The following is a 27048-nucleotide window of genomic DNA, read 5'->3' on the forward strand; positions in this document are numbered from 1 at the left end:
TTTTTCAAATTTTACTTCGAGAGCTCTTCAGCATGCTTAGCAACGTTGTTTGCCAGAACAAATTCCGACCAATTCCATTACTGCAAATAAGCATCATACACCATTGCCCCTCTTGATTACTTCCTCTACCGAAAAATCAAGTCTGCCTACGAACTAAGAACTGCTTTGGCTTTTTGCCCTGAAGCTATACATATAATAAAATATTTTTGCTTTTCATGCCAATAGTAATTTTGCAATATTTGAAAGTGTCTATCCTCTCCATTTAACGTTTGGACTAAATACATGTTATAAAAGATTTAACCTTGGGCGATTCTTTTCTCTTAAAAAAACAGGTTACCATGATTTTATCGGATTAACCAAAAGTTTAAGCATTTCCGTAGGCCATCAATATTATAATTCTTTTTTATTATTTTTTTATTTGAGTTAGAATAATATAAATGGCGGATCTACCCTCAAAAAGTTCAGTTTAGATAAAACCTCACAAGATGTATCAAGTTATAATATTTTGTTTAAGTTTGTATTTTGTTAAAGGTACACCTAAGGAAGGTTCCACTCTTAGTCATTTTTTCTCTGATTCGAAACATGCAGTTGAATATGAAGCAGTCAACAACAAAGTTAAATGTTTTATTCATGGAGACGGGTAATGTATTTTGAAATTAGCCAGATACCTAGTGGTCCAGTCTTGGTCCTTGGGGTTCGTTATATTATGTAATTGTCAAGATAGTATTGGACTGGGTGTAAAAGTTCGTACAGATTATTTGAGCAAGATTAATGCCTATGGATGATTGGACAGTGTTCTGACCGCAGACAAGACATTTGAGGGAGTCAGGTGACTCATCTTAGACGTTAACTTGAGGTCTGCGGTTCCATTAGTACCGATATCGATTTATCGCGATCCAACATGCCACGATTTACACTTGGACATCGATATGTTGTATTCCATATCTTTACGGCCTGCAACCAGACAATGTTAACTTCATGAAATTGTGAAAAACCTAAATTAAACCTAAGATAAATGATTATAATGACCTAATGGCCCCGTCACACTAGAAAGGCGTTTCTACTGCGCTGCAACTGCGATGGAAAATTGGCCCTGAGCGTCATAAGTTCGCCATAATCGTGGTATGTTGGACACGCCAGACATCGTCCAATTGTCGCTACTTTTCGCCGAATTAGGGCGTTTATTGTGAACAAAATAAATGCCAATGTTCGGCAATCTGTTGGACAGCACTTACAAGAAGAGCGGTATAGGTATAAAATTAAAGCGCAGTTAGTCCAGTGGCAGAGCGCTGTTTTGGAGTACATACAATGTTCTATTTTTTTCTCTGCTTCAGAACACCTTTCAGCCGGATTCCACTTTGGCACCCTTGGGGATTTTCTTATGGAACAAATTCAAAAGTGGCACACGGTGGAAATGTGTTCAAAAGGCTATCTGAAGCAGAAAAACAATAAAACATTGTATTCATTCCATAACATTCTTCCATCAAAATGACTAAATAGAATACAACTTTTTCTCTAATTTTCAAGTTTGACCGCGAATAATCCATTTCATGTCTCTGTAATATCGCTAATTGTCGCAGTCCGGGGTGACAGGGCTATTAGTAGTACTTCTTGGCAGCGTTCAGAATTGCTCCTAGACTGGAATTTAAGATGTTCGAGAGTAGCAAACTCTCTTGTTCTAATTTCAGAGATTATATACAACAGATAATGGAGAATCCTTCAATCCCCGTGCATATTCTCACCTCTGAGGAAATGAACTCAAAGATGCTGGAATGCCAAGAGCAGAACAAAAATGTATCAGCTGAAGAACATCATCAAAATATTGTTAGAAAGAAGCGGTTTGTAGTTTACCCAGGTAAGGATGTTAGGATTGGCTAGTCTAATAGGTGGAACCACAGTGGTTCAGTGTGTTAGACTCTTGCTCGCTAAACTGTCAATGATGCAGATCGCAGGGGCTGTCATGGAAGAAAGTGGTTCAGATGAGACAATAAACAGATCACTAGATGGTAACCCAAACATACTAGAATGCAGCTGTCCTGCCAAAATGTTCTTCATTGCACATTACTGGTTGTCTGTCCTCGTTAGCCCGATCATCTGCAGAAAGGTAGAACGTAAAATTAATTTCATTTCATTTTCGTCTCCCCGTCCGCATGTGTCAGATTTTTAATTTCTATTCTTTATATTTTACATTAAATATGTCCTAAAGGGACCAACGTATTTACACATTTGATATAACTTGTTTTCAGCTTCAATATTTTTTTACTGATATAATAACAGTAACAGGTTAGTGCAATTATGCGCATACTGAGCGGCATACTTGTATAACCTATGTGTACTTTATTATCAATGACTCATATTCACACAGGTTAGAATAGGAACTGACATATGTATTATAGGTACAAAATGGTGCGGAACTGGAAATACAGCAGCAAATTTCGATGACTTAGGAGAACAAGTTGAAACTGATAAATGTTGTAGGGCTCATGATAATTGTGCAGCTCCATCCATAGCTCCCTTGTCCTCACAGTATGGTTTGACTAATTTTGCATTTTGGTACAAGTAAGTCAATATTTTATCTACCACCTCCAGTAACCTCACAGCACTTGGCCTGGGGTCCTCGGCTGCAAGTAGCATTAATCTTTGGATATCAATAATTTGCTGCCGAAAACCCCTAGTCTGAAATGACCAGCATACTGATTTAGGCACACGTTGCCGATTGGTTGTTCCTAACAATTACGACATTTTTCAGTTAGTACTTAATGGCTTTTTTCACCTGAACCACCAAAAATAACACACTGATGAAAATCCTTTGGCTAGTGTCGTATTTCATGGAAAGCTTCGAGTGGTACTAAGTGATAATATCAGTGTCCCCGATACACATCAAACTTTATGAAAACTTCTTTACAATTCCTTTAAGGCTGTGGCCTTTCAAATCCGATGTGCATGTATTAAATTTAGAAAACAGCAGGAAATGTATAAACACAAATTCTAATCTAATTCTAATCAACTATCATTGTCTTACAGAGGTCACTGTTCTTGTGATGGTGAGTTTTACAGTTGTTTGAAGAAAGTTGAAGGCGAAGAGACTGCCGATAGTGTTGGGTCTGTGTTTTTCAATGTTCTCAAAGTAGATTGTATTCAAGAGACGGGAAAGACAGTTCGAACATGCGCTAAACGAAGGTATGATAATAATTGTGTTTTCTTTTAGATATAGGTATATATAATTATTTTGGTATCTTCCAGAGGAGCAACATTTTCCCACATTTTGTCCTTTACAGCATTCAAATGCCGAGCGACGAATATTCCCCAGCATTGGATAGTAAAGAAATTTGGTTTCTTCTTTCTTCTTCTTTGGTTAAACGACTGTACAAAATATATCCCCCAGTCAGTTCGGAAGCCGTACCAAATTTGAATTATGAGTGTATCTTCAATTGGGGGTCTTCCATGTCTATCTTCTTTGCATGTTATGTATGAGAACACCATTCGTTACTTCAGTATAGAATTTGAATGGATTGTAAAAAGGTTTTCTAATTTTTAATGTGTATCAGCAACACTGATAGCATTAATTAGCAACATTCCAATTTTAAATCAGACATACGTGGTTCCTGCAAAAAAACTAGGTTTTCGATGACGTCACTAATATCAAAGGGCCTTATATGCTAAGGCATACTCTGCGATAAGTGACGTCATCAAACACTTTTTTAGACGTCTGGCTGAAATTTAAATGGTGCTATCAGCGTCCCCGATACACCAACTACTTATCCTGAACGTTGACGTCCAGATGAACGACAAAACTGGCGCCAAAATCGATAAATTCTTGGAAAAATGCAGTTAAATATTATATCAGCCTATGGAATGGCAATCATCTTAAGGTTACAGATAATTCATAGTTCAAATATAATTATTTGTATTGTAGATGGTATGGAGCTTGTTACCAGTATAAAACAGAAGTAGAAATGGAGTATATTGCTGCTACACCATATTAAATCCACAAATTTCATGTTGAAAGCCAATATCCGATCAAAGCACGCATACATACGAAATACAATAACAATAACAAAAAACGACCCAGATAATTTAATACCAACTTTTTCTTATGTGGTTTCTGTATTTGCAAACATTGGGATGTTAATGATATTTTATACACATAACTTTAGTATAAAAATTTTAATTTTTTGATAATCCTAAGAGGTAGTATGCCTTTAAATGAAATGAAATAAATGCTGGTAAAATCAATATTTGTCCACCTGATTTTCAATCACAAATTGTGTTTGATCCTGTTCATATTGACACTTGTAAGTCAACACAAATCAACATACAGAGATCATATCTACTTCAGTTGTTCGATATACAGGTGAAATCAAGTTAATCGAAAGTTCTACTTATGTCAAAACTGACAACTTAAAGGGATTGTAAAGAGGTATCTAAATGCAATTCCAATAAAACTAAGTGTTTGATGACGTCAAACACTTAGTTTAAGTGGAATTGCAGGAACCTCAGACGTCTGATTGAAAATTGAAATGTTTCAAATTGATCCGATCAGTGTCCTCGACACACATTTAAATTTAGAAAACCTCTTTACAATCCCTTTAATCTTTGAGTTTATCTTAGTCACGTGCGAATAAGCACACGTGATTTACGTTAAAGCGCCTTCTTGGCACAGTAATATCGAATTGAGTTTCTGTTTGTCGAAACAACGTTGCACTTTCTCCACTCGGGAATTCCAAACCTTAAAGAATTTTGTTATTGATGAGAACACAGTCTCAAGAGCACTGGCCTAGGTCACGAATAAAGATTGATATTAAAGTGAGGTGCAAATTAACTGTCAGAGTGTATTGAGAAGAATCTCAATGAAAGCACTGGCCTAGGTCACACAGCAATACATAAGCTTATTAATTATGTGAAAATTAGTTGGTCATTAGTATGATTTTAGTTGAAACGATACACACACAGACATACACGTATTCTAACATATAGTATACTGTATATAGCAATGACACCAGTCCTGAAATAAATATTCCCCGAAATCTAACTTAGAAATTGATTAATCTATTGATATAACATGATACATTTATATGAAGAAATATCTACTTTTAGGATAAATGAGCATTGTTCAATGGTTCAAGTCTATAACCGTGAAAGAGAAAATCTACATGGGGAAATTTGTTTTTAAAAAATGGCATTTGACTATTATACATTGGTAGCTGTAGAATCAAGGTCGTTACAAAGGGGGTTATCTAGTTATTGTGTTGGATGTTGGCATCAAAGCCTGTAGTTGATCGATCCAGTAGCTTTCGAGTTGTAGATGTGTTTCTATAGGTATGACCGGGAAGTTTAAAGTGATTCGAAATTTAGTGTTATCGGGTGGGCTCAGAGCTCAAAATTACGCATGGTTTTTAAGTTCGTTATGCTTTTTGGAGGTTGTTATCAAACTACAGTACGGATATAAGTAAAATAAACGCCTAAATGTAGAGAAATTATGTCTCTTACGTATTCTAAAGCTTTTAACTATTCAATGTCGAGCCATTATAAAGCCAAGCACCAAAACTAGTTCTAACTGCTTAATAAACAATTAGTACTCTCAGATACATAGATATAAATAGCATATTTTAGAAATATTTTCAGGTATAATTTACGACGTTTTTGATAATGAAAAGTTTTTACAAAATAGCGGAATAACCCTTTAATAAACCTAGAAATACTCATATCAAAAACTATATTTTTAGCATATATATGCAATAACTAAAATACTAAACTTTTACTTCAAATACCCAAATAAACTTGAACTTGAATTATATGCAATGCATTTAAAATATAAGATGGCTGTGTCATAGTCTTTTCTGTTTGAAAACTTAAGACTTAACAAAAAGATAGTAAAGTTCAAAGTGATGAGATTGAAAGCTCATCAATGGATAAAAGGGGTAAACCATTATAGCTGTGCTGAAAATTATAAACCTTTACACTATATTACATTAGTATCTGTTTAGCCTATATAGCTTGTTCATATTCTCAAAATTAATTTGCTCTCTGGATCACCTAAACTTATTATTCCAATTTATATAATTTATCCAGTTATCCAGTTTATCTTAAAAATTTGGGTAGAAATTTAAAAAAACAAAGGCATTTTGAATGTTAGTTCCTTGAAGGCATAACGAATTTCGTCTTACGGTAAGGTTAAATATTTGGTGTAGCCACTAATCAGGAAATATGTCATATCTCAATAAGGCCCTTCGCGACGTTATCAATCTCTTAGTGGAATTACAGGAACCACATACGTCTGATGGTACAATTTGATTTTATCATTGATCTGAAACACATAAAAAAAAAAATTGAAATCCTTTTTACAATCCAGTTAAGGCGAATCTCGTAAAAGCTTGACATTGTGAATATGCCACCGCATTAAATCTCGTCTATCTTCTTTAAGTTGGACTTTCCTTGACAATAGAGTAATACATACCAATGGCCAATCACGAATAATAAATGTATAGTATGATATTGATTAATTTCTCTTTTTTCATTTCATAAATTAATGCATTTATTTACTGTAGCCGACACGCAATTTTTTTTACGCGTGGGAGCCATAGTTTCAAATATATGAGTAGATATTGATTCGTGGGATGGTTTTATATGCTAACAATTCAGCCAGAAACAAGGACGAGGGGGGTGTAAATTTCTTATTTATAATCAATGGATCATATTTGTTAAACTGTATGTAATTACAAGAACTGTATTGGGTGGACATTCACTAATCTCATATTTGCGAAACATGTGACTTGAATAAGCCAAGATATCTTGGGCCAAGAATTTATGTGCAGTACAGTTGGTACATATTTTGCAGGTTCATTAACAAAAAACATCATTTATTTACGAAGATAATAACGAGATCCTATCTACCGGCTGGTAATTGACCAAAACCCTCGGCATTGATCATTCCGGATTATTCGTATCCATATCCATCTGGGTAAACTTGAATAACGAGGAAGATGATTCATTCAACGTAACCAGACTTTCACTTTCAAACGACGACCGATATTAGAACCCATGACCACCATTTGATAACCAATTAATAACGTAGCTCGGACCAGCAGGTCAGATCTTTGGCTTTGATTTGTAAAAAGGAATAGAGACAAATCATGTTTAATCTTGAATCACAAACAGAAAATTTACTTGTACCATTCCATAAATAAAAATCCATGGGTCATGATCGACAATCCGACAAAAGCCGAACAACACGCACAAACGGATTTATCTTGTGTGTCGATAGAATTATAATCAAAAAGTATATCACTTAAGGGAAAAGTTCGCCATTCGGGGGTTGATTTGGCTTTGAATGTATAACTATAAATATATAACTAAAAAAGTTTTCAGAAGTATTAGAAATGTATGAAAATCACATAATTCCTTTAAAAATACCTCAATCTTTCTATGTTTTCCTTTATATTCTAACGCGATTAATTCTAGACAGGGGTTTGAAGGCTCAAATTTCAGTGAGCTGTGAACACTATTTGTGACCGGCTTAGCTAAAAAATATCCTGTTTTTCAGACTTAGGTCAAACGAATAATAAACCTGTCACTTTAACATGCTCTCAGGTAATTCATATCTGTCAAAAATGGCATGCCAATATTTGTTTTAATTCGGGTGTCATCAGATATAAATATATCATTGAGATTAATTTCTGGTCATTAACCCCATGGACATTATATTCAAACAGTTAACTTTTCCATGACAATTATTACAAAATTCGACCCAAATGGATAGTAGTTGTCATAAGCCGCTTCGATACTCTTTATTTTTTCACTCTTCAAGCATGCCTTATAATCTCAAGCAAACGAAATTGCAGATACGAAATTGTTGTTGTCCTATATAAGCACCAATTTCTAAACAATAAAAAACGGTAAATACTATATGTCCGTCTTTATAATTGTCATATATGACGTCACACATGACTTGGTGTTATCGGGGACAGGATCACATTACTTGTCACTCAAACACATAATAAACATGATGAACTTAGTGACAGTTGTCATTTTATAGAGATCACAATCTGTTTTCATAAATATCTATTACGGAGGATCAAGAATGCATTTTATTTTACCTTTTTAAGGCTCCGTGTTAAAAAAAATTCAAACAGGGATACTAAGGAGGATTCTTCTACAAATTGCTGCATTTTCAAATTACAATTTGTACCATCTTAATTATAAAAAACCTCTTTACAATCCCTTTAATCATATCGTATTATTATTTTTTTTCTTCTTAATTCTACTTCGTAACGCTTGAAACTACCGAACCTTAAGATATGCAGTTATTACGTTTGTACAACAGTCTTTCGTTAATTGAATTTGAAACATTTACAAGGTATAAAATAAATTCAACTTATCACATAAATCTTTAAGTAAAGGCGTTATTTTCACTTGTGTGGTAATCAGGGATACCCACATTGCATTTTCGAATTAGCATTAACCTTCTTAAAGGGATTGTATAGAGCTTTTCTAAAATATATTATGTGTATCGGGGATATCGATAAATTTATTTGCATATCGATAAATCAATTTGCATCTTTCCAATTTTCAGTCCGAAGTCTGTGGTTCCTTCAATTTCACCAAAAAAAAATCAGTGCTTGATGACGTCACTAATCGCAAAAAGGCCCTTCTCGAATTAGTGATGTCTTCAAGCATTTATTTATTAAATCTGGTGGAAAATTGGAATGGTGGAAAATTGGAATGGTACAAATTGATCTGTGCGCCTGAAAAAGTTTAAATTACCTCTTTACGATCTCTTTAAGACCAACTAAATATGTAAATATGGTTTTGAATGGTTAGAATAATCAACGACGTCATTGGAATGTCGGATTTAATGTATCCTACATATGAGTCGCCCCCGGAATAATTTACGAAAGTGATGGGTTTTACCACGATGGGGAGATGTTGTCAAATTGACAATTCATTTCCGCATTCAAAATTTGTACTGAACAATGACGTTCGTTACTGTAAGTGACTTAACTGAATGACATGAAACATTATCCTGCATATAGGATAAACTTGAAAAAACAAAACTTGACATTTTCTTTTGATTTTATGAATTGTTACGGGTATTGTTTCCATGAACATGCCTCCTAAATACGCCCTTGAAAGAAATATTTTGAAAAGTTATAATGAATCCGCTTGGTTGAAATTGATCCCTCAACCAATGAAAATGTTGATAGCAGGTCTGTAATCTCTTTTGAGGCTAGTTGTCGATTGTCGGATATCTATTTAATCTTTCAAAAAAGGTGGTCCTATTTTAGCTTCCGTAATTTTTTTAATTTATGTTTTGGGCTTGAATGCGTAAGACAATAATTAACATTATCGGATCTGAACAACATTCCTAATATAGACATTATATATATAGATAATTAAAAACCATGGGACCGGAACTCAATATTATATAAATAAGGTATCAAATCCTCGTATGATGCATAACTACAGGATACTCAGTCAGTTCAAGGAAACATATCAAGATGTATCTAATCGCCAGTATTCTGTGTTTAACTTTTTGTCTTGCGTCAGGTAAGCTATACATTGTTAACTTTATTTTCAAAATCAGATACATACGAGAAAAATAAAAGTAACATTTTGCTCTTTATCTTTTCGGTGTAATCTGTAAAAATAGAAAAAAAACATGCAAAGTACAAGAAACAAGATTTTTGAAGGGACGGTTGTGCAATTTTGGGTCAAGAGGATTCAGAAGTACTGGAAATGTATGAAAATCTCATAATTCCTTCAAAAATACCTTGGAATTTCTCCTCCTATTTCTATAGATGTCTTTTCTATATGGCAGTGTTGAAAAAATCCTCTTTTTAATTTTCGACGGTAGACTGTGAACAGTATTACTGATTGGCGAAATGGCACAGCTGTCCCTCTAAGGATGTTGGCGAATAGTCAACCAATACATGTAGTTTTGGACTGTTCGAAAATTTCGAATAGTTAAATAATAATTATAAAGGTATCTATACAATTCAAGTCAATTTAAGATCCTTAATTAATTTTATGATATTCCAGTTCACATAAACTTAAAAACAAAAACTTAAAAAAAGATACGCTACTTTTACAGGGCAACATGTATAGTTGTTAAAAAGTATATATTAAAAGATTTGTCATTCTAAACTACATATGGTTCATGCAGGGAAATAATACGCACGAACGCAGTCCTCAACCATATCGAATCTCTTCCTCGAATTAATAAGTCGAATCTTAAAGAAAGGTTATGATATTTTAACAAAGTACATAAAACGTACTGCCTATAGCAGTTTAAATACCGTTCAAGATGAAGTTGAGATTATCTCACTATATCTCACTTTCAATCAACAAAAATGATGTACTTCCACTCCCAGAGAACAGATTAGCAGATTTTATACATTCTCATCCAGTCTCACCTTTAGAATTAATCTAAATAGCCTTACAGTTAGCCGGTTTAAATTCAAAATGTTTCAAGTTATCGTATTTTGTTTGAGTTTATGTTTTATTCTAGGTATTGTCTACAATATACACATTTACTCCCCCCAAGCCAACCTTCTACAAGAAAACCAGTCTAATGTTATGTTGTAATATATGAATATTTTTATATGAATTATAATAAGATATTGATATTGTATATTTTGAATAAGTATATTAGACTATGTGATATTCATATTGTATATTTTGAATAAGTATAATATACTATAAGATATTGATATTGCATATTTTGAGAAAGTATAACATACACTACAAGATATTGATATTGTATATTTTGAGTTAGTATAATTTGCTATAAGATACATTGTATATTTTATATTTATTTGAGATATTGATATTTTATATTTTGAGTAAGTATAATATACTATAAGATACATTGTATATTTTATGTTTATTTGAGATATTGATATTGTATATTTTGAATAAGTATAATATACTATAAGATAAATTGTATATTTTATGTTTATTTGAGATATTGATATTGTATATTTTATGTTTATTTGAGATATTGATATTGTATATTTTGAGTTAGTATAATTTACTATAAGATACATTGTATATTTTTTGTTTATTTGAGATATTGATGTTGTATATTTTGAGTAAGTATAATATACTATAAGATAAATTGTATATTTTATGTTTATTTGAGATATTGATATTGTATATTTTATGTTTATTTGAGATATTGATATTGTATATTTTGAGTAAGTATAATATACTATAAGATACATTGTATATTTTATGTTTATTTGAGATATTGATATTGTATATTTTGAGTAAGTATAATATACTATAAGATACATTGTATATTTTATGTTTATTTGAGATATTGATATTGTATATTTTGAGTAAGTATAATATGCTATAAGATACATTGTATATTTTTTGTTTATTTGAGATATTGATATTGTATATTTTGAATAAGTATTATATACTATAAGATACATTGTATATATTTTATGTTTATTTGAGATATTGATATTGTATATTTTGAATAAGTATTATATACTATAAGATACATTGTATATATTTTATGTTTATTTGAGATATTGATGTTGTATATTTCGAGTACCTTATTCTCAGACAGAGGAAATATTTAACGAGCTAATCAGTTAATGTGTTAACAGCTCACCTTTGAAATGTGAGCTTATAAATCAATGTATGTCCACAATTTCAAATCAATACGGGTTTGAAAGATAATATCCGCCATTTATTGAAAAGATATGATATTATAAGAAAGAAAGTGAAATTTTTAGTTTGAGGTATTATATATTTGAGGGGATTATACCATTTTCGTGAAGTTCTAGTTCTGAAAACTTTTACATATATTCAAGCCCCAAATCATTGCCTTTCAACTAATGATTGTATAATCTATTTCAGGCACACCAACAACCAAATCCACGTTTTACTTTGATTTACAGCGGGCTGTAGAATTTGAAGTTGTTGATAATGTTACGTGGTGTTTTGTTCATGGAGACAGGTAAGATATACAATTTCATTTTATATATAGTAACATCATTAACACATACAGTTATTGTGACCAACCAACAGGCAAATTTACTCAAATGTAGTGATATCAACAAATTGAAGAATTTTGAGTGATGTCACAATGTACAATCAACGAGTTAGAAATTGTGGCGAGAATGCATCATTAAAGTCATTGGGAAATGTTACACACAACTTGTCGACTAGTTATTTGGTAGACGAACAGTTTACCGATAACATCATAACCATCACTAAAACGATGGATTTCGTATGCATGTTCGTCGGTAAAACTTAGACCCCCATGCCAAGATGGTCATAATAGGCCCCTGCCATGGTTATTGCCCAAATGTCTAATTTTATAAATTTCATTTCAGGCAATATATCCATGAACTAATTATAAGTACTTCTGTCGGCGTTCAAATAGTCAGCGCTGGTGAAATGGAAAAACATATTCAAACATGTGAAGAAATGAATAGAAATGTTTCTACGGGACAACATCATCAAGTTTTAAAAAGAAAAAAAAGATTTATTATTTATCCAGGTAAAAAATTAAACTGTGCTTTCTTCCACTTTTACGAGTCCTCTGATAACCATAAACAGACTCTTGTGGCAACCAGTAAAATAGACGTGTGCAATGATAGAGAACGATATAAAAATTCGTGTAAATTAAAGTAGTCACAATTCTCTTAAAAGTCGCTTTATGTCGGTTATTGATACCCCCGACACAAAGGTTAAAGAACAACCATTTAACTCATAACCCCTCGGTGATATTTTGAGACGAGCATTGTATAAGTACATATTTTAACCAGTACAATTTTAATTTTCATTCGCACAGACGTTTCACGGTCTTTGGAAATAAGACGGAAAACCTCTTTAATATCTTAATTCAGGGACAAAATGGTGCGGAACTGGAAATTCAGCAGCTAATTTTGATGATTTGGGAGAACAAGTTGAAACTGATAAATGTTGTCGGTCACATGATACTTGTGCAGGTCCAACTATTGCTCCTTTTGCCACTGCGTATGGTTTAACCAATTATGCAATTTGGTATAAGTAAGTGTTTTTCTCGATTATCACAATCTAGATGTTCGTGCCGTTTTCGATTAAATGTAATGGATTAGTTTAATATTCAGTTGCAGAAATTGTTTTGATTATAACCATGATCTTGTTATAAATCTGGTATGTGAATTTTTTTCTTCACGACAATGGTACTTTATGTCACATTCTTATTTTTACAGAAAAATTTGCACATGCGACGACAGTTTCCATGCCTGTTTGAAAAACGTACAGAATGAAACTGCTGATAGCGTTGGATCAATGTTTTTTAATCTTCTGGGCATAGAATGCATTCACCAAACTTCTAAGAAAATATGTGTTGATAGAAGGTAATTTTCCAATCTTTTTCGTCAACTTGATCCTCATCTCATCAACATCCTTATCGACATCAACATCCGTAGCACAATTATCATCCTCATCATCAACATCATCTTCATAATTATCACTAATCACCAGCCTAATCATCACTATCATCATAAGCACAATCTTCATCCGCAGCTTTTCATTACTCTCATTATCATCATCATCATCATCATCGCGAACATTGTTGTTACCCTCCTCATGAAAAGAAAACCGTCCAATCACCATACTCAGCAGCAAGGGTTGTCTATACAGGTTGAAAGCCGACACCGAACGAACGACTTTCGAAAGCACTGACCGTGGAATCAAATTATTTCTTGCCTTGGGGAAGTTTAGACCCCAGCATTAACCCTCGACCTCAGCAATATCAGAAACAATATCCATTGCAATTATGCCAAGAAAAACATTGACGTAAACAGTGGCGGCGCCACTGACTCAATCGGGGCTCAATATGAAATGTGGAGGTGTAATGGTTGCATCATAGAGCTAAGAGGGTTCTCCCAAGAACAGTTTCGAAAAATTGCCTTAAAATGATTTGGGGCATTCTGACACATATTTTGGGGCAAAAACATATTAAAATCCTATCTTTGAATTTGTTAAAAAATAAAGTGGTGGTATAAATGCAGGTGCAAACCATTTTATAGAGGTGCAAATTCCCCACCCCCGTTGTACCCTCACTGACGCCGCCACTGGGCGTAAAATATCACTTTCGAAATTCTTATTGTCATTTGTTGTGAAAAGTTATTATGAATAGACATAGCGTTCAATTTTTAAGGTTATTTTCTACTTAAGTGCAGTTTCTAGATTGAAAATCCAAATTTAGCGGTTATGTTAATTGTAATTATTGTTAATTATTTTTCAGTTGGTTTGGTTGGTGTTACAAGTACGAAACTGTACAAGGGATGGATTTCAGAGATGCAAAACCTTATTAAAATTGTCTTTGGCACTGTATATTTATTTCAAGTAGCTTACGAATTCAACACAAAATTAGGCTCACACTTTTTTCACCCTACATTTTCTCGCCATATTCTCTACTTCTCTATCTCCCACCTATCTTATCATTATCATTTCTCTCTACTGTACAAAACAAATGTTCAATTTTTTTTCTTTATGTTCAGATCAAGACTATATACTAACCTATAAATGTGTAAAAAATATGTACTGTACATAAGATTTATTTAAATAAACTTTTTCTTTTAAAAAATACAAGTGTCAATTTATTAATTAAATATGGATTAATTGAATCCAATTACTGTCTTCCATTCAACTGTTGGCAATATATGCCGCGAAGCACCTGATGAAATCGTACGCCTTGTTTTGGCCATGCAGAGAGTCGGCCACTGTTAGCCACATTATGATGCCAAGTGAACGTTTTAATTTTAATGTTGAATAGATTTATAGACACAGCTAAATTCCATTCAAAGACTTGAATAGATTTCTTCTTGGTAAATGAGTGATCATAATAATGGCGGTAATATCAAATATATTGATTGAAATATGACATCTTGAATATGGAATAAAAGCTTTCACATTGTTCAATGTTAAGAAGCAAAAGCACTAAATCATAATTGAGAGCTATTAAGTGAACCAGGTGAAAGTTTTAGATAATTTTTATGATATTCCATTAAGATTACAGAATATTGTCTTACAAATATGGTATCAATAATGTCAAAACGTGTTCCGAGTGTTCTCATTGGTAAAGGCTTAATCGGCTATATTTCAAGAAAAGACAGTGTCGCTTGTAAAGATGTCGGTAAATTATTAAACTAGCTATCTTGTAAAGATTCTTCATATGCGGTTGGAACTGTTCAGAATGAATCCATAGAAATAAATAAATTGTCAATATGGTTGCAGAATCATCTATAATATTAAATGAAATAAATCGTGTCCATAAACCTAGACTACTGCACTAAGTACAGCCTGTGTCATAAATAAGAATTTATAGCAACTTCGGTCTTCTTGGAAATCGAAAAAGTCCTGGCAAAATTTTACACCGCATGGACATAAAACTCCATTCATTTTATTTTGCTTCTGTGATCAGTTTGTCGATTTGCAAAGTTATCCCACCATTCACATCCAATCCAATTCTCCTTTGTAAAAAAGAATAGTTTTCCAAGAAGCAAAGCAAAAGTTTTTATATCACATGAATTACATATATAGTCACACCCGATTATTGCACTACATTATTCTTAAAAAACCTTGACAAAGTATTCGAGAACCAATTATGGAAAAACAATTCCAACAATTTTTTATGGATTATATATGCGATAATGAACGTTCGATTGGAAGGAACTATTATGAATGCATTTTCGTATATGGCCCAAAATTACAATATTTTGTGGATATATGAAATTTCTAATTGTAAAAATGTAATAATATTGAAATATACTCCTTCAAATAGCATAAAAGTGTCAGGTATCAATTTACACGGTATCTCATAGCATTTAGCTATTCCAAATGATCCCTTTTGCGATCCAATATTTCCTCTGACTAGGCAAAATTGTAATTTATAACGACGATTTGCGAATCAAATCAAATTGAATAGTTGAAAATTTTGAATTTTTAAGAAATGCGAATCCAAATTAACTTGATTAGCCAAAACTAAAATTTGATCTGATAATTGATCTAATCTAATTTATCTAATTTTATTTAGATTGAGGTATTCCAGATGCAGTGCATACAAAAACCTTCTTAACTATTCCTATTCAAACACAACAAAGCAAACCATCGACGAGATATATTCACATTTGCGGAAACAATCAGATAATGCCGAGTATTAAAGACAATGTTCATCAATTGTTAAAAATTTGTCAAATATCAATAATTATAAAAAACAATGACATCATTGAACGCCCTTTTAATTTCATAATACACGGCCTCTCATTACTTGTTTTCAATAAAATGTATAATTAGTGTGAAAAAATGACTGGTGACTAAATGAATTATACTGAAGAGAAAGCAATCAAACAGTATTTTAATGGATTTCTTATAAAAATAATACTTCAATCACGACCAATAACCTTGGAAAAATCAAAATCAACAAAGTGTTTTACATTCAGCCAGTGCTGAGTAATTCCGAGGTGAAAATTGACACAAAACTTCCATAGAGCTGCCGCATTTTGAATCACAACCCCGACAGTTGAGTCAATCTGACCCATATTTTGTACCCCAAATCACCTGGGGGCTGGTACCGTAACTACAAGACATTATTGTGCCCTTGATGTATTCAGAACTTCTTTAATATAGGCCTTATATTATATAGCCAAGATCGGAATTGCACACGGCTGGTCACCTGAAATAATCTTTCATAATTATACCTCAATCAAGTGGTACATGATTACGGATAATTAAAGAAGGATCAATATCAAAACGTTTGGTCAAGAATAAGTCGAAACAAGCATATTTTACCAATCCTTGATCGATATTTTGACAGTATTTACGTCTCTTTGTAAATTTAGATTATTAATTGTCAGAGATATACTGCCTAATTATATAGTGTTTAATATTAATATTTAAGTGCACCGACTAATGAGATTTATGAATACTAAAATCAGTTTGAAATATTCTGAAAGGATAATATTTTACTAAAAAGTCTCATTCGCCATAAATAACATTTTTAATGGATTCGCCGAAGATTATCTCATCTGCCCAAAGTAATTACGAACTTCGTAACTTACAGAAAATTACCGTTACACACTTGGTTTGTTATTTGATTTGTTTGGTCAGGCATAAATTGATCTGATTTTGTCTCATAATTTTAACCTATAGTAGTGGCGGGTAGAAGATGCTTATTTTTTTCGAAAAACCCGATTGTACTTTTCGTTGGAGGAGTCCACTACTATACAACTTTTAGAGATTTTGATTAACGGAATTGCCTTGAAGTCACATTGTTTTAATACGTTTTACAAATCAATAGAAGATTCGATTTGATAAGCTCAGGTACGAAAATTATTCAAGCAATTTTATTGCCATATAATCACATGTAAGCAGGTGTAAGAGTGTTTCTCGACAGTTGGTTAAGTATGAGAGAAAAATAAACCCAAGTTATAACCTACATAAAATCAATTCATCTCAAAATCGTGAAAAATAGTTTTTAAAGTATTCTGTCAATTATTGATTTTTTGAGAGGTTTCGGTAAAGACGGTACAGAGCTGAACCATCTTCATTTGATAAGAAAACCACAACAAGACACAAAAACTTGGAGCTAATTTTATCATTATGAACGGTAAATATATGTATATTTATAATTTTCGAATTTGCGAATACATGTACTTAATTATTCATTTCATTTTTTTATTTTTTTATTTTTTTATTCATTTATTTATTTTTTTTATTTATTCATTCATCTATTCATTTGATTCATTTGATTCATTTAATTTATTTAATTTATACGACTTGATTGGCAAATACATGAACGCACGCATGAAGCCCATGTATATATAAGAATGCTCCTGCCTCTCTCTCATACATTATTGCCAATAGTCATAAAGTATACAGACATAAACGTATGATCCAAAGTCTTATATTTATCTTATCTATATCTACGTCCAGATGTATGGTAGACACATTTTACAATGTGCGCCCCTTTGGAGGCTGTTTCGAAACTCGTTTTAAAAGATGTTTTGACAAGACAGACATCTGAATGCAAGACAGTTTAATTCTTTAAATCTATTCATTTCCTTTTACCTTTTAAGTGGTTTATGCTTAATCTTAATCTATAAGAGACCTTATCTTAAAAAATCTTTAATTTTAGATACACAAAACATAACGCAGTCAGCTGCACCAGCTTTTCAATTTTATCCAGAAGGGTATTTTGTGTTAACAGAGAAACAACTGGACGATGCGAGATTCGCCTTCTATGTAGTTCTGAATCCTTTGACAGCTTTGTTTGGAATTGGTGGTAATATCAGCTCTTTCTTAATATTGATTAGAAAAACCATGAGAACGACTCAAAATCTTATTTTATTGGCATTGTCCATTACCGATGCAATGCATTTGTTGGCCACATTTTGTCATAGTTTCTCACATATAATGACTTATTTTTATAAACAAGAATGGAATAACCTCATCAACGATGCCTTCCCATATTTTGGAGCATATCTATACCACGTCTGGGGTCGCATCTCGGCCATGCTGACAGTGTGCATCACTTTAGAACGCCTGATAGCTGTTACCATGCCTTTAAAGGTGAAGATGATCTGGACAAAGAAGGTAACATTAGTGTGTATTTTCTTGAGTTACTTTATACCAGCAACGATTATGGTTACCCAGATATTTGAATACGAAGCCGCACATGTTTATTTTCCTAACTCAACAGATTATAAAGTGACTTTGGTGCTCACCGATTTGGGCAAAGATCGGATACTGTTTACCAATTTATACAACGCCAATATGACGATTTTGAGATATATGCCTATCTTTATTGTGAGTTTAGCCAACCTGATAATCATAGCCGGTCTGTGGCACCATGCCAGACAACGAAAACATCTTAAAACAGGAAGCGAATCAATGATTTCGTCAAAGGAGTTGAAGATAACCAGAACTCTGATCATGGTATCTGTAGTGTTTTTCATTAGTTCTGCTCCTGGGACAACAGTATTCCTCATTCAAAATTTGGATCCAGAGTATAACTTTCCCTTCTTCAGAAATAATGGCTACACCATGGCCTTGATTGTCAGTTTGTGGCTTGAAGTGTTGAATTCCTCTATCAATTTTGTGATCTATGTTGCCACAAATTCCAAGTTTAGGGATATGTATTGTGAAATGTTTCCCTGTTGTGGGAAAGTCAAGAAACAGAACGTGTACGTTGATTCGAGTAAGAAAACAACATCTATTTCCGTCCTCTCAGACCAAGAAACGAACGAAGTAACACCCTCTTCATAAAACATGAATTCACACAACACTGGTATCCTTTCGTGTGTTGAAAGTGATATTTACTATAGTGACTCCAATAATATGCTATAGTCTTTTTACTAAACATACTACACAAATGTAAGAAAACGAAATGCTGCCGAAGAGTCTCACCCAAGAAAACGCAGCGAAATTCACCATTCATTAACGAGTCAGATTCATCGGAAACCGCCGATCATTGCCGAATGTTGCACATCATCATGAGAAACATTTCCCCTTGTCAGGTGCAAAATTTAAATGAGACGTAAAACTATACCTATAAATAAGAAGAAACATATACGATTCTGATTCGATTCTTCTCACATTCCTTCGGGGAGGATCTCACATAAAACTGACATTTCTAAAGCCTTCTTTGGATCGGGTTTTCCTGTAAGTTTATTTTTTAACATAAATAAACCTGGTAAATATAATTCAACAGTAGTTCTATTATTATTTTGGCATTAGACGTCATTTTGTATGAATTTGCAGATTATCAATGGAAAAAGGAACATGCACTGGTTTCTGTAAGAGTGTGATTGTCGGTAAAAATGTTTTAGTTGTACCAAGCAACAAGTCGACAAGTTGTGTGTAACATATCCCGTGAATGACTTGAAAGATCTTGACTTTATTGTCTGTAAAACGTGGAAACGTTCGGTAACAGACGGTAATTTACGAAATCGTCGGCTATGAGGATTGGTTAACCGAAATCTTGACAACCTGTAACCGATAACATCATAACCGATACAATAGGGTTTTCGGTTTTACCGCCGGCTCCAGCCATTACCGTTTTTTTTATCAAAAATTAAGTGCTGATAAGCTTAGGCTGCGTGTTACTTATTACTAAGGATTCAACCACAATTCAAGTCAAATGATACTGAAGATAGTTGCATCATCACAGTTTTCTGGAAAATACAGATATTGTTGTCGATTAGGAAATAGGCGTGGTTTAAAAGATTTAAAGAACACATACAGGGCTAAAATCCTGTCTACAAAACCTCTTAGATTTAACTTTAAAAATGAATGTACAAAGTATTTTCTTTCCTTTTTTATACTGTAACATGTTGTGTTAACATTTTATAAGCGGTTGGCCAAGGGCTACGTTTTAATTTCTAAAAACAGAATCGTATTTTTTTCTGTCTAGCTTTCTTCATTTGTTTAATAGAGAAGATCCGTTATCATCTTCACACTGTCAAGCTATTACAATACCTTGACTGCAATAGCCACCAACCAACCGTTCATACACAATCAAGGGGTATAGAACGTGACCGAATCGCGGATTAGCTACGTCACTAAATGACCACGCCATTATAAAATTCAAATTCCATTTGATTGAACTTAGACCTTTGGCTTCCGCGCTTTATTTAAAAAAATACATTATCGAAGTCATCAAAGTACCCATACAGACACAGACTAATCGGCGGGACAATGATTTGTTCAGCAATGCTTGTTTAGAACCCACAGACCCCAACTAGAATCCACAGACCTCCTATACTATATTCCGCAGACCCAACTAGAATCCGCAGACCCCATATACTATATTCCACAGATCCTCGTCAAAAGCTTCAGTTTTTTTTAATTTTCACACTTGAATGAAATGAATGGAGTTTTACGTCCTGCTTTTCTGAATCAAATTAGACTTGGAGACGAGGTCATCTAGACACCCAGAGGTGTGTATTGTATAATAAGCGATATGGAAGTCTGTCATAGTATGCTTCATGAAGCTTTGTGGGTTGACATCCTTGGCTATTGGGAATGAGAAGGGTTCAAAATAGATGAAAGGTACATTGCTCGCTAACCTGAAGGTCCAGGTTTCAATTCTAGTTGGGTCTGCCGAATATAGTATAAGGTGTCTGCGGATTCTTGTTGGGGTCTGCGATCTTCGGATTATACAGGTCTGCGATTTTCGATCTTCGGATTACACACTACCTGTTGAAATTACCCAGTCTCTAGGCACGAGTTGTACGCCTTGACGCAAATGCCTCTTCAACGTCCACCACTAGATTGTTTCTCCAACCCTAAAAACAAAAATAATTAACCAAAAGATCTTTATTGCAACATTTTCCAGCCCTGAATTTTTGGCCTGGACAAGTTGTAATTGGGTCAAAGGGGACTTTTCTTTCTCTGAATTAATTTACCTCGCATATGTAGGGTTTCACAAATTGTCCAGTGTTTCTGATTTTGATTCTATGTGTTTTTTTGAATTGGGCAATTCTTAGAGATTTCGATGTCAGCCATTTTTAGACATTTTAGCTAATTTCCGAAAATCGCCCAAATGTCCCGCTGCTTTTCCCCTGCTTTATACAAAGACTCTTAAAATAACCAACTGAAGAGCTAATGAAATTGACTAATCAACCACTTAAATGTTCTACATTTCAAGTTCAAATACCAGTTCAAAGGTTTTGTGGACAACTTTCACTTTGGGTTTTATATCAGTTGAGTTTAGGAAAATAGTTTGAAGAAATTAACTTAATAACAATGGCGAATAAGTTTGGTTTAGGTTTTTTTACCTTTAGATACTAAAAAACAAACACTACAGCATGGATAAAGAAAGCAAAACCTTATTTTGTGGATCAAATTGGAGACACACTTCAAGGTGATATGATCGCAAAACAAAAAATACATGTTCAACAATTAATATATAACATTGCTGCTCCAGGTAAAAATGAGGATACATTTCAACAGGAATTAACTGCCCTAGAAACTAAATTTGACTCTGAATTACAAAAAGAACTAACAAATATTAAACAACAAATACAAAATATTGATGATAGTGAAATTAAAACCTATATTCAACAACAAATACAAAATATTGATGATAGCGAGATTAAAACCTATATTCAACAGCAAACAATGGATGATAGTGTTATTCAACAACAGATAACTACGATTAATAACGAAATTTAAAAATAGAATCATTTTCTCTCCGAGGAAAAGATCTAATTGAAATTATTTTTCCTATGAAATTTTCAGATCATCTAAACAAGATCGATGATTCAAAAGAAGAAATATCGTAAATATCTGTAGAATTTTTTATTTTTAAACGTGAAATAATTATATCAGATAAAGAAAAAATAATACGTAATGGAAAAATTTATGGGAGCCCTATTTTAGATATTAAACAATTTCCATCTTATAGTTTATCACCAAACGTGATTTCAAGTATGATTAATGATTTTTTGTTCGCTTGGGATTGTGAAACATCTACAGAAAGTGAAACGCACAAAGCAATTCCTTTTCCCTGTACGTTAATTTATTTGGAAAAACTAAGAAAACAGTTTGAAACGATACAGAACTTTCCAGAATTAAATCCTATCGATAATATTCCCGAAAATTTTTATAATCTTCTAATGAATATAGTAGAAATATTTGTGGGTAAAGATTGTATAGATCAAATGTTTCAATATTTAAGTCAATATGATAGAAAAAGATTAACTTTGCTTTTTCATAGCGGTAGCGGTTTTGATGACTGGATCGTACTTTTACAGAAAAAATGAAAGAGACAGAAAAAAATAACAGGTAACTCTAATTATCTACACAATATTAATTTCATATGTTCCTATCAACATGAAAAATCTAGTTTGGTGGCATTGGGAATTCATCTAATCTACCAATGAATTTCAGAAAGATCATGGATGTAGATATTGCTAAATATACCGAAAATAATTGGGAATCTTTAAGACGCGCTTTAAGACACAAAGTTATGAAAGAAAGAAGTTGTATTCCATCTCTATCTTTAAAAGGTTGGTATCATTTGTATCATAACGAATAAATGACGAAAGGACAAACCTTTTTCGAAACATACCGAAAAACAGAATATAGGAAAAGTTTACTCACATACGCACCCTTTTATAAGATATTTTATCACACAATCTATTATAGGAGGAAGAGTTTTCGGCAAATAGAAAATCATTTTCGACAGATAAAATTTGTAACGTAATGAAGGAATATACAAAACGCAACAGTGATAACATAATTGATTTATTCAAAGAGTATAGTAAAAGAAATAAAGATAAAACAGAGGTTACTTCAAAACTTGAAAAAATATAAACGAGACATTTCTAAACTAATGGCATTTGATGCCAACGGTTTGTATGCTTCTGCTATGTCAGATTTACACAGTGAATATCCAAAAGCAGAAAGTGCTAGACCGTTTCTACCAGAAGAAGAAAAGAAATTAAAAAAGAAATTTAGACCAAAACTGCTATTCTAAAAGTCTGGTTTGAATATCCTCAAAACATGTTCTTCCACACCATACCAGCTTAAGATAAAATTACTTTTACGAACAAAGAAGGTAAAAAGGAAATAGGCACTAAAATCAGGTTTTTGAAGGCAATTTTCAAACTCCACTATATAGAGATTACATTTTAATTTTGAGAGAAATAAGAAATCAATATAAAAGAGAAGATAATATTGTTGGTAGTAATTGCATGAAATTATTGTAATTCTTTGTATGGTAAATCAATTCAAAAATATATATTCACGAGATATTTATGGAATGAATCAACTTTACAGGCAAACTTTGATTCGTATATCAAAAGCTATGAGAAAATTAATGATAAATATAAAAACTTTAAAAATTGAAAAGATCTCACCTAAAAATATCCCAGAGTTAACCAAGGAAACCAAAACAAGGAAAACACAGTGCATACACTGACACTTTACTTTTCCCGTCGTAACTCTCTCACTGATGCAGACAGATCTGACTACATTTTACCTCATGACACTAAAACGGAACTCAATGATTCTATAAATAGATCTGATCCAATACATCAAAGACATCGACAGGATGTTATTAGAACAATGTTAAAGTAGTGTTGCCGACAAATTTAAAGAGATAGTATTGGGCTACTCAGTCACATTTATAAACATACTGTCCGATGGATGAATCTTGTAATTGATTACATATACATATGTTTGATTGAATATTTGAATCCCTAGCGATAGGGTTATAGCGATATATTTGCTCCAGATGAACAAATAATCATAATCTACGAAGATGCAAAAGTCAGAAGAGAAAGTGAAAAGGAAGCATACCTCTTATTGTATCTAAATATAAAGGTAAGAAAGTAACCTTTTTTGTTCTGGAAGTCATATTCTTACTCTGCGTTGTTACTCGTTTTTTCTTCGATTTTATTACCCTTCATTATATGGTTTGACATTAAGCAAGCATTGTAAAACATTTCTTTTTCAACATTTGATACTCAAATATCTTTCTCCTATAAAATGTATATCTAACATGTTATTTCAAAACAATTTTTCTTTACAATTGATATTCTATTTCTTAAAAATTGACATTTTATGCAGATATCTGGTTTTACATGACACCATAAATCAGGGTACTGTATCTCTCTTTTTTTTTGCACAAAAAAACTAACATTTTTTTGTGCAAAAAAAAAAGGAGAGATACAGTCTCTAGTTTGTCGCCAAATGAAGGAAACAACTTTGATTCAAATTTTGGACTTCCCTCGGCCCCCCAAATCAAATTAAGCGAGAAAATGTTATTGTCGATTTTGGCCTATTCTGGGGATTTGAAGGTGTTGCTCTTTGCATTGTTGGTAGCCAATATCTCGTTCTACACAGCACAATAAACAAGATTACAATACAGGAAATAACTTTGGGTCAAATCTCGGAATATCTAAATTCATTCTTATTTTGTTTTTGTTTCATATTTTTCTGTGAATTATTCATTCTAGTTGCCATTTGAGAAAAACGCAAACTAATTCCGGATTTCTATATCAATCTTATTTCAATTTGCCCTATTTATACTTTGATCATATGGGAAAGTGGCTGCCACACATAAATAGCATATTCTAACTACAATAAGAAGAAACATACAAAAGTAGCACATATAAACTTTATTACAGAATTCTTTTTAGAATTTATACAATATTTACAAAAACATAAACAACATTATTAGTTAATTTGGTATTTTGATCACAATAAATATAGTAAAGCATTTTAATATCAATAATATCAATAATAATAATAATTATAATAATAATAATAATAATAAAATAGATGATGATAACATTAATGGAGTGTTTTTAATTATTTTGATATATAAACCTATTTAGAAATTGATAGACAAAATGGTAATAGACAATTCCATAATAATTCCAAACAAGGGACTTTGAAATGTACATCTGATTAAAAAACATAAAAAGAAACATGAAAAAAAGCAGTGAAATAACTACATGAATGGCAGTAAATAAGGGTCTTAGACAAACCGTGAAGTGATTTATGTCATAACAATGTACAAGCTGTGTATATGATGATAGATCTTTGTAAAAAAAAAAACATAAAAAGAAAAGTAAAAAAAAAAAAACAAAAAAAAAAAAAAACAAGTAAAGATGGACAATTTCAATACAAAATACAACAATTGAGTTTAAGTGGGTGAATTTTGATTATATTTTTTTTCATAATAGATATTCTAAATTTTGATACTAATGATAATGAGTCAATTCATCTAATCAGGAAATGGTCGTTTGACTTCCATGTCTACCATACACATATCACCAATATCTAAAACACAATTCATAATTTTAAATGTAATGCCGTATGATACATTTTGCCAGGACAAGGACATTATCCTGCTCCAGTTCAATTCCAGCTGTCTTTAAAGATGGGTTTCCTCTTTTTTTTTAGTGTCAAATTAAGCAAACTATTTGATTAATTGGTGTTTCTAATGAATTATCATGTATTCTTCATCATATCATTATGTTCTTATGGCTTATAATTAAGAGTTTTAACCATGTTTTAATGTCCATGTGTATAGTCTGGATAAATAAAAAAAAAGACTTTTTGACCTTTCTTGATCGGTCACTCATTTGAATTCTGGTGGTAATTTAGCTAATTATGAATTAATTATAGACACGTTAGACAAACTGATATTTTTCCAAGTCATTAGAACACCTCTACTTTCTATTCATATAGGTATTAGCATTTTAATTTTCATAAATGAAAATAAGGGTACCCATCCTTAACATGTGAGTTTGTAACACATGAGGCCTCAGTTTTAGTCCCATCAAAAGGATCAAACGATTTTTGCATGTCAATTCACCACGCGTCGCCAAGTAACTGTTTAATAGCGTGTGCTAGCACAGTCGGTCAGAGCGTTGGTTCTTTACATGACGCCATTTGCAATTCCAGTCGACCCAGCTATAAATGGGTACGGATAATGCGGGGAAAGATCAATGTCAAGAGGTTCAGAGAAGGACCAGCTGGTAGAAAGAATCCTCAACTGTGACCTAAGATGTTAGCCTTGTAAACTGAAGTTGTCTCTTTCTTTTCTTTTTAGCATAATTTAATTTTAGGCCAATGACGTCCTGACGGCAAAACTATAATTTTATCCCCAAAATAATACAGGCTAATACATACCAATGCTATCAGAATTAGGCAAGTATTTTATGTTAAGACATTTCGTGGGAATTATCTGATATTTTAAGATTCAAACTTATCTTCTTCGTCCTTCCTGACCATAAAAAACCAATATCTGAAAACATACAACATTATCTTCTGTCTTCCAAATTCTTCAAACTTATCGCAATAAAATTACCAATATCTGACATAAAAAGCAAATTATTACATCATCGACTCGTACCGAAATGCAAACAGACAATCATGATGAGATTTGAACATAAGGTAAAAAGCCTAAAGGTAAAAAAATCCTAAAAATAAAAACAAAAAACCATTACTCTTGCCATCATAACCTGCAAAAGAAAAAAAATATGCACAATGAAGTCGGTACATTTGTATAACCAGCTTATA

General features: G+C 32.5%; 3 protein-coding genes across 3 annotated transcripts; all 3 read left to right on the top strand.

The window, feature by feature from the left end:
* Positions 1–2395: 2395 nt before the first annotated feature.
* LOTGIDRAFT_116986 (hypothetical protein) lies at positions 2396–3208 on the top strand (the record flags this gene model as incomplete). Its single annotated transcript, XM_009055779.1, has 2 exons — positions 2396–2559; positions 3025–3208. Coding segments are annotated over 2 exons (348 nt in total), but the record flags the coding sequence as incomplete, so codon positions are not given.
* A 9645-nt stretch (positions 3209–12853) lies between these two features.
* LOTGIDRAFT_117176 (hypothetical protein) lies at positions 12854–13365 on the top strand (the record flags this gene model as incomplete). Its single annotated transcript, XM_009055780.1, has 2 exons — positions 12854–13029; positions 13215–13365. Coding segments are annotated over 2 exons (327 nt in total), but the record flags the coding sequence as incomplete, so codon positions are not given.
* A 4578-nt stretch (positions 13366–17943) lies between these two features.
* LOTGIDRAFT_160694 (hypothetical protein) lies at positions 17944–19275 on the top strand (the record flags this gene model as incomplete). The annotated part of the gene is made up of 2 exons (XM_009055781.1): positions 17944–17950; positions 18146–19275. 2 exons carry the CDS (start codon positions 17944–17946, stop codon positions 19273–19275), a joined length of 1137 nt encoding a protein of 378 aa, XP_009054029.1.
* Between the last annotated feature and the right edge of the window lie 7773 nt (positions 19276–27048).

The sequence above is a fragment of the Lottia gigantea genome (assembly GCF_000327385.1).
Source record: "Lottia gigantea unplaced genomic scaffold LOTGIsca_25, whole genome shotgun sequence".
Lineage (NCBI taxonomy): Eukaryota > Metazoa > Mollusca > Gastropoda > Lottiidae > Lottia > Lottia gigantea.